We start from the raw sequence: 14,781 nt of genomic DNA, 5'->3' as shown, positions 1-14,781 counted from the left end.
ATTTCCCGTCTATCACTCTTCCACAAGCTTTATCACCATCCTTCCCTTCATGATGAATTCTTTCAGCCACCGCCAGTTATCTTGCCAGTTATCTTTCCTTTCCACGTCGCGATCATCCTTACAAAGTTAAACGCATTAACTGCCAGTCATTCCATTATGCCTATTCTTTTTTACCACGCACAATAACCGAATGGAACACGCTTTGCCATCAGAAATTGCCACAGAATCTGATCTAAATAAATTCCAACATCTTATGCACTCATGTTTCAACAACTAAAAAGGTTTTTTTTTTTTTAGCGTTCTTTTCTTCCGCCTTGTCTTCTTTTTATTTTATATTTTTTGTTTTGTACTTCAGCGCACCTTTTCCAGTGCTCAAATTTTGCTGTTATGTGCATTGTTGCAACCCTTTCTGTGAATGCCTATTTTGATTAATATTTTGTGATTTCTATTTTATTTTAGTGCAATATTTTTAACCTTATAACAATGCTTTGTACTTATCCCCCCCCCCCCATGTAATACCCTCAAATGAGGGCCTTTGGGGGTATTTTGAATAAATAAATAAATAAATTTCATTCTTCTGCCTATGCCACGTGTTGCATAATAGTGCTGAAAATGAACTCTTTCTTTTTTAGTGCGGTAGAACTATAGTAGGCTCATTTCCAGATTTCCCACCTGCCCACCGGGTTGTGGTCATCCTGCCAGGTTTACCATGAAGGCTTTCACACTGTAGGCCTTTACCGTGAGGCTTTTAGCCTAAATGCCTTGTTTTCAAACAGATGAAGGCAAGGCATTTGTAAAAGTCTCACAGTAAAGGCCTTTTGAATGAAGGCCTTCATGGCAAATGCTTTCCGGGTGAAGGCCTTTAGGGTAAAAACCTCAGAGTAAAGGCCTTTTGAATGAAGGCCTCCATGGTAAATGCTTCCCAGTGAAGGCCTTTAGGTAGAAAGCCTTTATGCCAAAGGGCCTGTATAGTAAAGGCATTCAGGTCAAATGTGTTTTGCACGTAATGACCTTAAGTGCCCATCGTAACTAGTGCTACTGCACGATATGCCGCATTTAGTCATACTGAACCTGCTATTCCTTTTTTTTTTTTTTAGAAATGGTTGATTTTGGTTCCAGGTAACGTGAAATGCGCAATTTATATGAAATGGTTCGAGATCAGAGTGTCTTGAATTCCCTATCCTGTGGTAGCAACTGCAGTCTCTTCCGTCACTGTCGTATTGCCATGAGTGGAACAGGCAAGGACTTTTAAAACTAGAGAATGTTTTCGAAGAAAATCTCGACGGGTATCTTGTGTCATGTATGAGGAATGTGGGCACAGAAAAAAATTTGTCAGATGAGGGAGACAAAATTTATGCGCTATTTTGAGCACATTATGTGATATGTCATTTGCGGAGTTGCTTCTTTGTTTTTCCCAGAAAGGTGCGTGCCTTTCCTTTAGTGTTCTTGCTCAGAAATCTTTCAGCTGTTCGGCAAGGTAGAAGTAATTGCACACTATTGCATAGATATGCTCCAAGGCTGCATTAAGGTACTTGAATTTGGCTGCCACTTAGTATAACTATTTCAGTAAGGTGCAATTTAAAGGTCACTCATATTGAGTTCAAGTAATCTTTCATGCAATTTGTGTGTGATTGCATGCATATGAAAAGCATACAAAGCAAAAATGTCTACACTGTGCAAGGTGTGCATTCTTAGGCAAATAATGTATGCAGGTACAGTGAAACCCCGTTAATACGTACATAGTTGGCGGGGACGCGGGAAAAGTATGCGCTATGTGGTAGTACAGCTTAACTGAGTGGTACAAATTTGCCATTATTCATGACCCGAAACAACAATAATTCAGGCACAGTAAATTTCCCACGAATACACGTACGTACCTGCACTTTTATTTGTTTGCTGCTGACCAGAAGTCATCATTTTCAGTTGCCGCCGCGGCGGCCGTGCGGCGATAACAGCAGTCTCAAAATAGATGAGTCTGGGGGCAAGCTTTTCCACGAGGCCCATCTTCTCGGTGAACGCCCTCATAACCGCCAGTGCTTGAGCAGCTTTCGCCACAGTAGGGCTACAATCTTATGTTGCCAAGTCGCCGCTGCTGCCCTTGTTCGCAATGCCCCCATCGCCTTGGGTTGGTGCAACAGCGGCAACAATCTTGCTGTTGACCTCGCAGAACATTTCGGAGTCGACAGCGTCCACACCGCCCCGTCACTCCCAACACCTCTGTTAGTAGGGCGTCACAGTCATCGGTGGGATCGCTTGTGCACTATGAATTTCGCCCGCGCAAAGCAATTCTGTACCATAACAGGTTCAAGCGCTTTACGCTTCCCACAGCACCAGCTCAGAACAAAGGACGCCAGCACAAAACACGCGTTGACAATTCGCAGCACATCCACAGTGCAACCATGGAACTGCTCGCTGGTGAGGTCACATGGGCAGGGTGGATGATGATGGTTACTGCGATAGGGCTGGCGACGATATTAGACAGCGATGAGTTCACGCGCAAGATCACAGAAGCGGCCGACGCTTCGTGGGCTCTTCATTGACATGGACATCGCCTCACTCGCGGAATATGGCCGAAATGGCATTGAATCGCTGGTTGTATAGTACCGCCAATCCGCATGTTGATAGTGTTTTGTTGATAGGGCTTTTCGGAAAGGCGAAAACATTTTGCATCATAACACGGAGCCTGCGAAACTGTGACGACAAGTACGCATTAAGCAGTGGGCATTTCATGAGCCACTACGCCTTAAGTGGTCAGCCAGTACATGAGTTTCAATGGTAGCTAAGCCGGTGAATTCTCACAACTACGTTTTAACCGCAACTACTTCGTAAGTGGGTATGTATTAATGAGGTTTTACTGTAATATCTGCCATTTCAATTAGCCCCTCGTAACTCCTAATTTTTAATTTTTTTTAAGTCATGTCTGCTATGAGTGTTGTTCTTAACATCCATGAGATTGCACGTGTTTGGAATGTGTATGAAGCACACTGCTTTGCTGCGACGAGAAATAGATTGCATTGTTTAAATGTATTCTAGAATGAAGTGGGTTCAGAAGTTTGTCAAGGCCCTGTCAAAGCCAAGTCGATCCGATTTGACGCCTCTTCGAGCCAAAGAGGTCTTCAGGCTTCAAGATGTGGAGTCACTCTTTGACAGGTAATGCTTCCTAGTGGTTCAGCACCTTTGTTTATTTATTGTTCCAGCTGCAGTTAATGCTGTATATTCTAATTTTTAAACTGGCGGTAATTTTAAAATCGTGCCTTTTTTCTGTCCCTGCATTAAACTGCAGTCCTGCTTTTGGTTAAAGGTGTACTGAAGAGGAATCTGAACTCGTCTTTTTGCCGCGGGAACTCGATCTACACGTTCTGAGCATTCTTAGAAACTTCGATCGCCCTGTGTGGCCGATTTCCCTAATTAAATCGAATTAAAGTCCAGCTCCCGCCTTTTTTTTCGAATTCTCCCCGTACGGTGGGCGGAGTCGACCAACGTGGGGAGTGCCTTGCAGCCAGCTCCGTGGAGGCTTTGCTTTCACTTTATTTTGTTTTTTAGGTTTTCGTGAATAAATAGTTTCATTCGTAGATAATGTAGCCGCAAAATAAGCCCGCAGAAATAAAAATACGTGCGGACTATTTGCTTCTACGGACTACTACGTATTACCCCGCCGATGGCAGAGCGGCAAGCCGCCACGGGACTGGCTGAAAGGCACTCCACGCGTTGGTCGACTCCGCCCACCGTACGAGGCAGAATTTTAAAAAAAAGGCGGGAGCAGGACGTTAATTTGATTTAATTAGGAAAATCAGCCACAAAGGGCAATAAATCGAAGTTTCTAAGAATGCTCGGAATGTGCAGAATGAGTTCCCGTGGCAAAAAGACGAGTTCAGATTCCTCTTCAGTGCACCTTTAATGTTTTTGTCAGAGTTTTAGTTACAGCCAGCAGCACATCCAAATAAATAGTTTCTACGAAGTGTACATGTGCATAGCATAAATATTTTCTCCTTCAGTGATTCCACTTCATTAAATCAGTGATCGGTTAAAGGGGAATGCTGGTATAGCAAGTAGTATAGCAAATGGAGCAAATTGATTACTATGACTACTAGTTTGCATTTATACTGTTTTTTTTTTATTCACGGACAAAAGCAACCAATTTTATTTGTTATAGCCAGGAACCAGCGGTAAAGAACAGCTTTTGCTAGTTGCCACTGGTTTCACCTGAACAGAGTTTGAAGGTAGTTTGATCGCTTGAAGGGAGTTTGATCAGAGAATTATGAAAAGCAGCTATTATTAGAAGCTGTGGTAACTTTTCCCTATCATGTGTTTGGGCTACGTAAGCACTGTTTATCTTGTCATCATTTGAAATCAGTTCATCAGAATCACTTGTCAAGATCTGATCTGACACCAACATCAGATGTGGGAGATCTGGTGTCAGGTTGCTCAGTTAAACCAGACATCAGGAGAAACCATGTGGCGAATTGTTTGGAGCGTTCCTAAGGCCGTCTTGACGGATGCTGGTCCTTGCCTTTCGGCGGATTTCACATCGAAGTTACGAACAGCTGCTTCACGTCTCTCTTTAGAGGTTTACCATAAAAACCAGAATATAGGTTGAACGTTTTTTTCAAAAAACCATGGCAAAAAGTCGACCCCCGTCTTATACCCTGTCATTGGTGGAAAAACTAAGGAAGTCTTGCAGCAATGGGCAGCTGAAGTCAGCAGCCTACATCAGCATCAGCATCAGCAGCAGCGTGGCATGGAGACGTTGTGACACCGCCAGTTTGCGTTTCCGTTGTCACAAAGTTATTTTGATTTGCGGCTGGATGTTGTCGACGTGGAAATCTCTCCCCGTGGAGATGGTGCGCAAGTCTTTTAGAAAATGCAGCATAAGCAATGCGCTAGACGGCACAGAGGATGATGCTCTATGGAACGTGGCCAGTGAGAAGCAATTGTCATCTTACTCAAATTCGGACGTCTCTGATGACTCGTAGTAACGCTTGCACACTTCGTGCCCTTCTCTATGCTGTACACCTGGCCAATTCTTTAACAGTATCGCGCGACCATTGCCTCGCACATTTGTCAGCACCTTATCATGGAGCGGCGAAAGAAGCGAGAGTAAGCGCATGTGTACACACGTGCGTATAACGCTTGTTTTGCCGCTCAGTGCCGTTAATAAGGCACTGACAAGCACACGGGTCGATGGTTGCGCGATAGTGTGAAAGAATTGGCCGGGTGTACATACGAGCAGCATCTAAATGAAAATAAATACTGTCACCATTGTGTAACCGGTTGAGTCGCATTTGTTTCAAGGTAAGGGTGTCTTTTGGTACTTTTGCCATTGGAAAAGATTTTTTTCATTTTTAGAATTGGTTAGCTGGGGGGTTGACCTATATTCTGGTTTTTACGGTAGCAGTACGCTGCCTTGTTGGCGAAAGCCTGTTTCACACGACACATCCGCGGATGCGCCTGTTCCAGGATCAGCCTGAAGCTGGAGAAAGGTGCGGCCAGGAACATGCGGCTCAGCTGCACGGTGCCCCAGGAGGTGCGCGACCGGGAGGAGAAGCACTTCTCAGCCACGGGCGTCCTCTTCTACCGGACCACCAAGGGTGAATGGGGGGGGGGGGGAAGGTTGTGGCTGTCAGCGGGATGTTTTAATAGTTTTAGACTGGTTGCAGAGCCTGTGTTTAACACTGTCAGAGGTCTTCACTGCCTACAGGGACGGCTGCGCACTGCTTGGGGACACAGCTTTCCGTTATGAACGAGAAAGCTCAGAATCGTTGCGCATGCAAATGGTACATGGCACTAGACGGGGCCCACTGAATGTCTTTGCTGACCTGTGTATAATGTGTATAACACACGCACGCACGCACACACGCACACGTACAGAAAGAAGAATCTTGGCCAGATTTTGCTAATGTCGCACCTGCTGTGATTTCAAAAACACATGGTGGAAGTGCACTTCTGTCCAAAATAGCATTTATTTTGTTATATATGTAAAAAAAAAAAAGGGCTATTCTGCATAATCGCATTGTTCTGTTTGTTGACCTTCATTAAACTGACTTTTTTTTTTGCAACCGTCTTAGCACAATAATTGTTCCATATCACTGTGGATGAACATGAGATGTGTGCTGACAGAGGTTGTCCAGCCGTGGGTAAGCAGGTTGTGCGCAGAGTGTGTCGCCCTCTGGAGATGGCACTACTGAAATCCAGAAATGGGGCCTTACGGAGCCTAATTTTTCAATGTGTGCAGGCTTCACGTGATATAAACAGCATCAATAAAACACAAATTGGGTTCTTCCACACAATAAACGTTCACTGTTAGGCCACGTGTTAAACTGTGAGGCACTAACTTTGAGACACTAAATAAGCTTTTGTGCTGTGGAATCATGTGCTGTTGGGGACAAAACTAATGACCCCCCCCCCACCACCACCACCATACCCCTCGCAGCTGCAAACAAACCATCGAGACCAGCACACATCACAATGTTGTTGCGAAATTAAATTACGGAGCCCTCCTGATGAGGCCTCCTTAATGAAGGCCCCAGTAATAAGGGCCTCGGTTCTGGTTGTCTTGATGCCATACGTAGCTGAAAAAAAAAAATACAGAGAATGTTTACTACATTTGAATCAAGAGAGAAAGCAGTGATTTGTGCTAACGTAGGAGATGGCGGTGAACAGGCAGTGCCGCGGGGTGGAGCAGATGGAAGCTGATGAAGACGATGCTTTCCGTGCGGTGCACAACAAGAGGATGTGGTGGAGTTTAACACGAGGCATGCTGGCTGTGGCAATAGCCTAGTGGTCTTGCTGAGCGGCCCTTTAAAGGAGATCTGTTGATGCAGGCGCGGGTTCGCCTCCGAGTCATGGATATTGATTCAATTTCTTTTTTTCTTTTTCTTGGTTTGACCTCTCACTCAGCTGAAGGTCAAATTTACATGGTTGAAGCCCGAGGTCCTGTAGTGAAGCTTTCGCTTAAAGGGTTCTCACACAACTCCCGCCCTCCTCAAGCGATCATGTGCCACGTGACACTCGCGTCAATACAGGGCGTACTATGTCCGCACTTATGGGCAGGGGCTGCACTGGTGAACACTGCCAAGGTTAGGCGACATGCAACACAAATCTCCCGTTTCCACAGGATGTGGCGCCCTCTGGGGAGTGGGTGAAAACTGGTTAAAAACAAACGCACCTGACCTACGCAGGTGCTGTCTGGTTACATGAGGTGTCAAGTGCTCCTGCAAAGTGGCAGGTGTGCGCTTGGCAGCTGCTTCCATGGGTCGCTTGCACCTGCCATTAACTTGAGCTGGGCAGGTGTAACAGGAGCTGGCAGTTTGTTTTCAACCAGTGGAGCTGGATGTCAATTTCGGAGGTCATTGTTCACACCTCACTGGCTCCATGTGGTTGTTTTTTCTTCTGCATTATAATCAATTATCTTTCAGCCATAAAGTAATTATGCTCTTAATTTCCCATTGATTAACACCACATTCCCCTATGCTTTTGATAGTTTCGGTGACCGTTGACTTTCTTCGTACAGTGGAACCTCGATTATACGACGTTCAGGGGACCGCGCGAAACCGTCGTATAATCCGGGTGTCGTATAATCGAAAATCATGCGTGATATTTTTTAATTCATCGTCATCTTTTTTTTTTTTTTCGGAACACAAATGCAGCACATTTTGCCGGCAGAGGGCTAGTCTTCAACAAACAAGATAAAATGGCCGTTGAGGCTGCCGTGAGCAGGGGGGCAGCGGCTCGCGCGGTTTTTTTGATAGGTGGAAAGATTAAGGGGCACCGGTTATCGACTGGCTAAAGTGTGCCTACTGTATTTACTCGATTCTAAGCACCCCCTTTTTTTTCACGATCGCGATGCCCAAAGTGAGAGGGGTGCTTAGATTCGAAAAATTTAAACTCCCCCCCCTTCGGGGCCCCTCTTTTCGCGGCGAAATCTCGATGAAACGGGCGCGAGAAAAAACATTTTAGACAGTTCTGTGCCGCCATCTGTCTTGTAGTGTCGGAACGCAGCAACACAAAAAGCGCCGTGGACGCCGCTGTCCTCGCTTCGGCGAGCGCGGCCTCACCCGCTTATCTGTTTTTTCAGCAGCATCCGCTCCGGCGGACGCATTTGTTGCTGTAACGGGCGTCTTATCTTTTCTCTTTATCTTTCCTCTGATCTTTTAACTCTCCTCTATCTGCACTTGGCAGCGGTGGTGGCTTGGCTCGAGCCAGTAGGCAGGCCTGTGCAATTTCCTTTTCATCCTTCTCTCAGTCACAACAACAACAACGCGCAGGCCGCGCCTCCTCGGGACTCCGACTGCACAGGCTCGCCGAAAAAGAGAGCAAGTGCACTTGGCGGCCTCGGCAACGCTCTCTTCCGCGCAAAAAATGGGGTGCTTAGATTCGCATGCAAAGTTTTTTTTCAGAAATTTTTTACCGAAAATAGGGGGGTGCTTAGATTCGGAGGGTGCTTAGAATCGCGAAAATACGGTACATCCCGGCCTGCGTTTGCTGACGACCTTTTTTGACGGACGGTACAAGCCAGACGTCGTAGGAAGCGGGTCCTTCTAAAATTTGCGTCGTATAACCGAGGTTTTTAATGCATTGTCTCTATGGGGGTTTTGCCGGGACCGCACAAATTCGTCGTAAAATGTGGGTCGTCGCATGACCGGGTGACGTATAATCGAGGTTCCACTGTATGTTCCATATCGCTAACTTCAGGTACCTGCAAGCTTATGGAGCATATTATATCTAAATATCTTATGTCATTTCTGGAAAAAAATAACGTACCGTCTCCCTTTCAACATGGTTTTAGAAGAGGTTTATCTACGGTTACTCAGCTCGTCACTACAGTTCACGAATTCGCTTCATCGATTGACAATGCTGGACAGGTTGACGTCATTTTTTTTAGATTTCAGCAAGGCGTTTGATCGCGTCATGCACAATAAGCTCATCTTTAAACTTCAGCATCTTGGTCTTCCAACAGCATTTGTCGAATGGATTAAAACCTATCTTTCCAACAGAAAACAGTTCGTTGATGTTCAAAAATCTCATTCAGGTATTTTACCCGTTACCTCTGGTGTACCTTAAGGCAGCGTACTTGGGCCTCTTTTATTCCTTATTTATATCAATGATTTGGTTAACTCCGTAAATACGTCCGAAGTCAGTATTAGACTATTCGCAGATGACTGCATCCTGTTTAAGAAAATTAGCAGCACTACCGACCAAGAATGCCTGCAGTCAAATCTGAATAATGTCCTAGAGTGGTGCACCCTTTGGTCCATGAAAATAAATAGCAACAAATCGGTTCTTCTTCAGGTTACTAACAAGAAAGCGCCATACAGTTTTAATTACGCAATAAGCAATCTTCCACTGCTACAGGTGAGCGAATACAAATATCTTGTAGTCACCATTACAAAGCGCCTTTCATGGTCCAGCCACATTAATAACATTTGCTCGTCTGCTTCAAGAAATCTTGGCCTTCTAAGACACAAATTAAAACATGCTCCTTCTGAACTTAAACAACTTGCCTTCAACACACTAATTCGTCCGAAACTTGAGTATGCTTCTGTCGTATGGGATCCGCACTTAAAAAAGAATATAAAGAAACTTGAAATGATCCAAAGAAAAGTGGTCCGTTTCATTTTTAACGCTTACCATAGCTCTATCTCGCCATCCGTTCTGATGTCTACGAATAACATATCCACTCTAGACAGATGGAGAGCACTTGCAAGGCTTAAATTTCTGTACTCATTTTACTCTAGTCAATTTAATATGAATGCTGCTCCCTATATATCCTCCCGTTCTACAAGACAGACACGCAATAGCCACAACCATAACCTTACCCCGTACTTTGCTCGCACAAATATGTTCGAAAACTCTTTTTTTCCCCGAACAATCACAACTTGGAACTCACTGCCAGCAAATGTCTTTTCGGCTGAGGATGCCGCTGCTTTTGAAAAGAGTATCCTATTGTATGTGTAAACTTAACAATATCATTGCCCTCTGTTTGGTTTTCTTTTTTGTTTGTTGCCGGAACGCTGGATTTGCGTAGTGTTTGATATTATTTTTGCTTTTTGAATGTTGCCCCCCTGCTTGGTCTCTATGACTGCAGTATGTGTAAATAAAAATAAATAAAATAGTCGAGTGGGTATGGTGGTGCGTTTTCAGTGAATAAAGTAGCTGAGTGACACCGGCATAAACCTTTTAATCACACCAGTTGTGGAATATTGCAGGTGCCCCGTGCCTTACAATTTGCACCCAAGTTTGTCCAAAGTTGAGTTTTGCAGCAGTTATAAATAAAGGACTCGGGGGGTCGCCGTTAAATACTAAAGCGTAATTCGCCGTTTCTGCTCTTTTCCTATTTCTGCAGAGCCCTGGCACGAAGAGTTCAGCCTGGGTTCTCAGCGGACGTACTTCTTCAACACCATGACCAAGAAGAGTGACTACAACATGCCCCAGAGAGGCTGCGCAGCCTCCTTCAAGGACTGCTTCACGTCAGCCGTGCTCTGGCCATGGACTCCGGGCCTTAAGCTCCTGCCCCCCAAGTCACCCAACGACTGTCCCAACGACGGCCGCGTCCATCGCGCGACACTCGTACACTTTGTGAAAAAGAGGCTTGGCAAGTGAAGGATGGACTGCCACGAGAATGTATATTGTGCTGAGAGAGAAAGCCCGAGTGATAAAAAGAATGAAAGAGTGTGACTTGCTATCCACTGTCTTTCCTCCATGGATGACATGCTTGCAGGGCGTAGTGCCTTGGAAGGGGCAATAGAAAAGACTTTCTATTTGGCTAGAATTCGGGAGAAGTGTTGCACATGTTTTTGTGGAGGTAGTGAAATGACTTAGCTGTGAAAGAACACGGAGTCAACTTTCCTTCACTTTTTATCACTAGAAGCGGTTGGCCCATCAGCACGCGGGGAGAGCACGTGACGCGCACCAAGAGGTGACCTAGAGGGGTGAAATTGTGTGCGCACCGGTTAATTCGGACCATTCGGACAGAAGATGTGCCAGGAATGACGCTGAAGTCAGTTTTTTGGGACATGCATCGCTACTGTCTTCACCCAGAAACCAGTGCCGGGCTCAAAACCAAAAACGTACGAGGGGCAGCGCTGCTGCTATAGAACTTCATTTATTTGGCCCCCGTTAATTCGGACTGCCGCCGGAGGCCTGCCAAATGCCCATGCAAGTCTACAGCATCGAAAGCTTGTTTATTCGGACATCGCGATGCTCAAATCAGTTAATTCGGACAGGTCCCCAGCTGTGCCGAGATATCACGGGCTCGACAGGCGATCGACCATATAATTCGTCCACACGCCTGAACTGCATATTACATTTTCTCCTGTGCCTCGCTGACCTGAGCACAAAGGCAGGCGTGTTTACGGTCGGCAGGTTCCCGTTGAAACGCCAAGAGAAAGTCCGGCAGCATAGTTTCGTTTTCAGAGCTTCATCGCCAGCCTGCGGCGATGGCTGCTGTTGGCTGTGCATATCAGCGAGCCAACCAAGCCACACACCATTTGGTACGACGGTTGTCTTGTTGCTGATCATTTTTGTTGCGTTAACAACACTACGCCAGGTTTTTGCCTCGTCGCGTAGCCGGTGGCCGGTAGGCACGAATGGCCTTAACAGCCGTTGCCTAGCAACCGTTTCAGCCGAGCTCCCCCAGGTGGCGCCGCGCCGCTTTGCTCTCTCCTGCCAGATGCATGCTCTCCGCCGAGGTAGAGGGTGAGGAGGGGGCGCTTCGCGCCTTGGTGGAATCTTGTCGTTATGGAGAGCGCTAAAGAGAAGCAACGGCGACAGGACCAAGCTAGAAAGAGACAACGCGCTAGAGAGACAGCAAAAGAACTCGCTGCACGACTTCTCGAGTCGTGCAGCGAGTTCTTTCGGATAGTCCATCATCCGAAAGTCAATCATGGTAAAACCATTACCGAAAAACATGGGCCCCGTTCACCACGAAGGAAGACGCAAGGCCAGAGCACAAGCCCTAGCCAAAAACTCCAGAGCCGACCGAACGTAATCTACGTAGACGCTACGGCTTACCCAACACCCGAGAAAGCGTGCGCGATAGCCGCAGTGACCGAAGAAGACCAACTCGTGGAAAACGCGACGGTGCGAACAAACTCTTCAGTAGCAAAAAAAGCGGCAATTTCCTTGTCGTTGACAAACCCGCGTGCGGAAGTGGTTGTCAGCGATTCAAAAGCAGCCATTGGAAATTTCACCAAGGGCAGAATGTCTGGCATCTGTTTGGGAATCCTCAAGAATTACCCGAAACACAGAAAAGACGTGGAATTGGTCTGGGTACCGGCTCACTCCTCAAACCCGGGGAATGAGGCAGCCCACGATAAGGAGACGGACGCCGGCGTCGAGGAGAGTGGACGCATCCTATGTGCGCTCCGCAAATTTTCGATGTTTGCGTCGGTTTTGTCGTTTATGCTCGCAAACCACTGCGCAATTTCAACGCCGGAAGTATTCGCGACCACCGGGATACCACTTCTTTGGCAAGTGAAGCCCTATTTTTCAATTTCTAGAGACTTTTGGGCTCACGCCACTCGGCGAGGCTGCTAAGCCTAACCTGGTGAGCGGCTCCCCGAGCCGCCCGCCGAGAGTATGCAGAGGCTGGCTAGTCACATGGTCGTCCGGAAGGAGGGGCAAGGGAGAGGGGCGGTTGCCCCTCCCCTGGAATTACAGATATTATTTATGCACTAGTTCTTTTCTGGTGCTAACCAACCGCCGCCCCCATCCCCGGACATCGGGTGCCCCCCCCCCTGGAAAAAGTTCTGCGGACGCCCTTGGCTAGTCGCAGTCTAACTCATTCACAGCTGCGCCATGACTCGCATGGAAGTAACTGTGGAAGGAGAGAGTATCCAGCCTGAAGAGCTCTACTCTCAATTAGGTTCGTTTAAGGTTAATAATTCCAAAGTCAAGGCCCTCTCGCAGACAAGGGAGGGAGAGCAAGCTGACGACCCGAGTCGAGATGGGAGGCAAGACAAAGCTTCAGCGCAAAGAATGGCGCTAAAGAGAGAGGGAAGGAAGCTGGCGAGGCAATCTGTTGACACGCAGCAGAGGCGCCTCTCCCCCGAGTACCATAAAATAGTGTCCAGACCGAAAGGGGGTCTCGAACTGATCATGGAACGCACTGACGCAGCAGTGGCGGACGCGGTGAAGATGGCGGCAGGTTTTAAACCGGCGGAAGTTAAGGAAGATATCGTACTCGTCAACCACAAGCAAAACTCGATTCTCATAGGCACTGACAGCCCGGAGAGGATGCAAAAGTACCTGAAGATCGGCTCCAATCCAGCGCCAAAGGGACGCGTTGAAGCATTCGTCTACCTGGCTACTCCGGACGGCTGTGGGAAAGGAGTTATATATGGAATTTCGGTCTCGCACACCGTGGAATTCATTCAAGATATGTTGGACTGCTCGCGTAACCCGGACGTGATGGGAGTCGGACAACTTGGCCGTGAGTCTCGCACCGTGTTGTTGCTCTCTGAAGATGAGACAGTGCCACACTGGATTTATTATGGAAGCATGCCGCTACGCTGCCATCTCTATAAGAAGAAATATGGTATGGTCTGTGTGACATGTGGCCAACTCGGAAATCGAGCCGACGCATGCCCGAACCCAGACAAAGTGGGAAGGGGCACTTACTCGGAGACAAGAAGTGCCGGGAACGGTACAGGACTCCGCACATAATAAAGAAGCGACAGTGGGAAGAACGAACGCAAGACAGTGAGAGGGCAACAACAGACAAAGAATAGGTTGGGGCAACCGAAAAGGAAATAAAAATAATAAGCCCCTGCCTGCACCACGCAATAACAGACAGCGAAAACAACGCATCTGGCCGACAGAGCAGACCAAGAACCAGGGCAGAGGGGGAATTTCGCATGCGACAGGACTCCTTCCTGCGCCGGCAGTCGGGGACAGGCTCTGGCGGTCACGCCCAGTCCACGGGACGCTCCAACTCCCGAGGTCGCTCCGGTTCCCGGGACCGCCTCAGCTGCAAAGGCCCTTCCAGCTCCCGGGGTCGTTCCAGCTCCAGGGGCCGCTCCAGCTCCAGGGGCCACTCCAGCTCTCGCAAGCGCTCCGCTTCCAGGGGGTGCGACAACACTGGCAACAAATGGAACACCGGAGCACGGCCCAAAATCGAGGGATGCTCCGACTCTCATGGGCAAGGGTCAACACCGCCCACGGACATGACCAACATGCCGGAGGACCACAAGAGGGTGATCATTGTAGATAAGGTCTCCCATACTCATCCACCCGGGCGGTCTGAGGGCATCTTACAACTTAAACGCATGGTGGAAAAATTAACAAGGGGCGGTTACGGCCCTTCAAAATGAAAACGCGGAACTTAGGAAGCAGGTGTAGCTTAAGATCCAGATAGATAAAAAACGACAGGAAGCCGAAAAACCCACAAATAGTAACCAGGAGACTACTTTGGTGGTGGAGAAATCCCTACCACCACCCAGCGAGAGAAAATCGTTAGAGGGCGCTCAACCCGAACATACGCTAGAGGAAGTCTGCCTAAACTGGAGACCAAAATACAGGCTCAATTTCAGGCATTGGAAAACAACATGCAAAGCCAAATTCAGTCGATTCTCTCCACAATACAGGGATTCACAGACGTAACGCAAGGACACAGGAATAAGCTCTTAGCCATCAATATATGGCAGCAAACTGTAGAAAATACCATTAAACATTCAACATGGCCATATACACAAAGAATAACAACTACTCGCTGTGGCAATGGAACTGCCAGGGGTATCGGCGGAAAAGGCCGATCCTCCAGCAGCTCCTTGCGTCTCTGAAGGT

The 14,781-nt window shown here is 47.4% G+C and overlaps 1 protein-coding gene across 2 annotated transcripts in view; it reads left to right on the top strand.

Annotated features, from left to right (window-relative positions):
- Cmtr1 (Cap methyltransferase 1) overlaps positions 1-10,674 on the top strand; it is a 57,029-nt gene extending 46,355 nt beyond the window's left edge. For both annotated transcript variants that reach the window (XM_089556428.1, XM_089556427.1), the window contains 3 exons: positions 3,034-3,150; positions 5,458-5,588; positions 10,343-10,674. In XM_089556428.1, the coding sequence (XP_089412554.1) occupies positions 3,034-3,150; positions 5,458-5,588; positions 10,343-10,599 (505 nt within the window). In that variant the 3' untranslated portion in view covers positions 10,600-10,674. The remainder of the gene's footprint in view (positions 1-3,033; positions 3,151-5,457; positions 5,589-10,342) is intronic.
- The last annotated feature ends 4,107 nt before the right edge of the window (positions 10,675-14,781 follow it).

Source organism: Amblyomma mixtum, chromosome 8 (genome assembly GCF_055824585.1).
Source record: "Amblyomma mixtum isolate Tamu chromosome 8, ASM5582458v1, whole genome shotgun sequence".
Taxonomy (NCBI): Eukaryota; Metazoa; Arthropoda; class Arachnida; order Ixodida; family Ixodidae; genus Amblyomma; species Amblyomma mixtum.
Note: the sequence above shows the minus strand (reverse complement) of the source record. Positions and strands in the feature narration are given on the sequence as shown.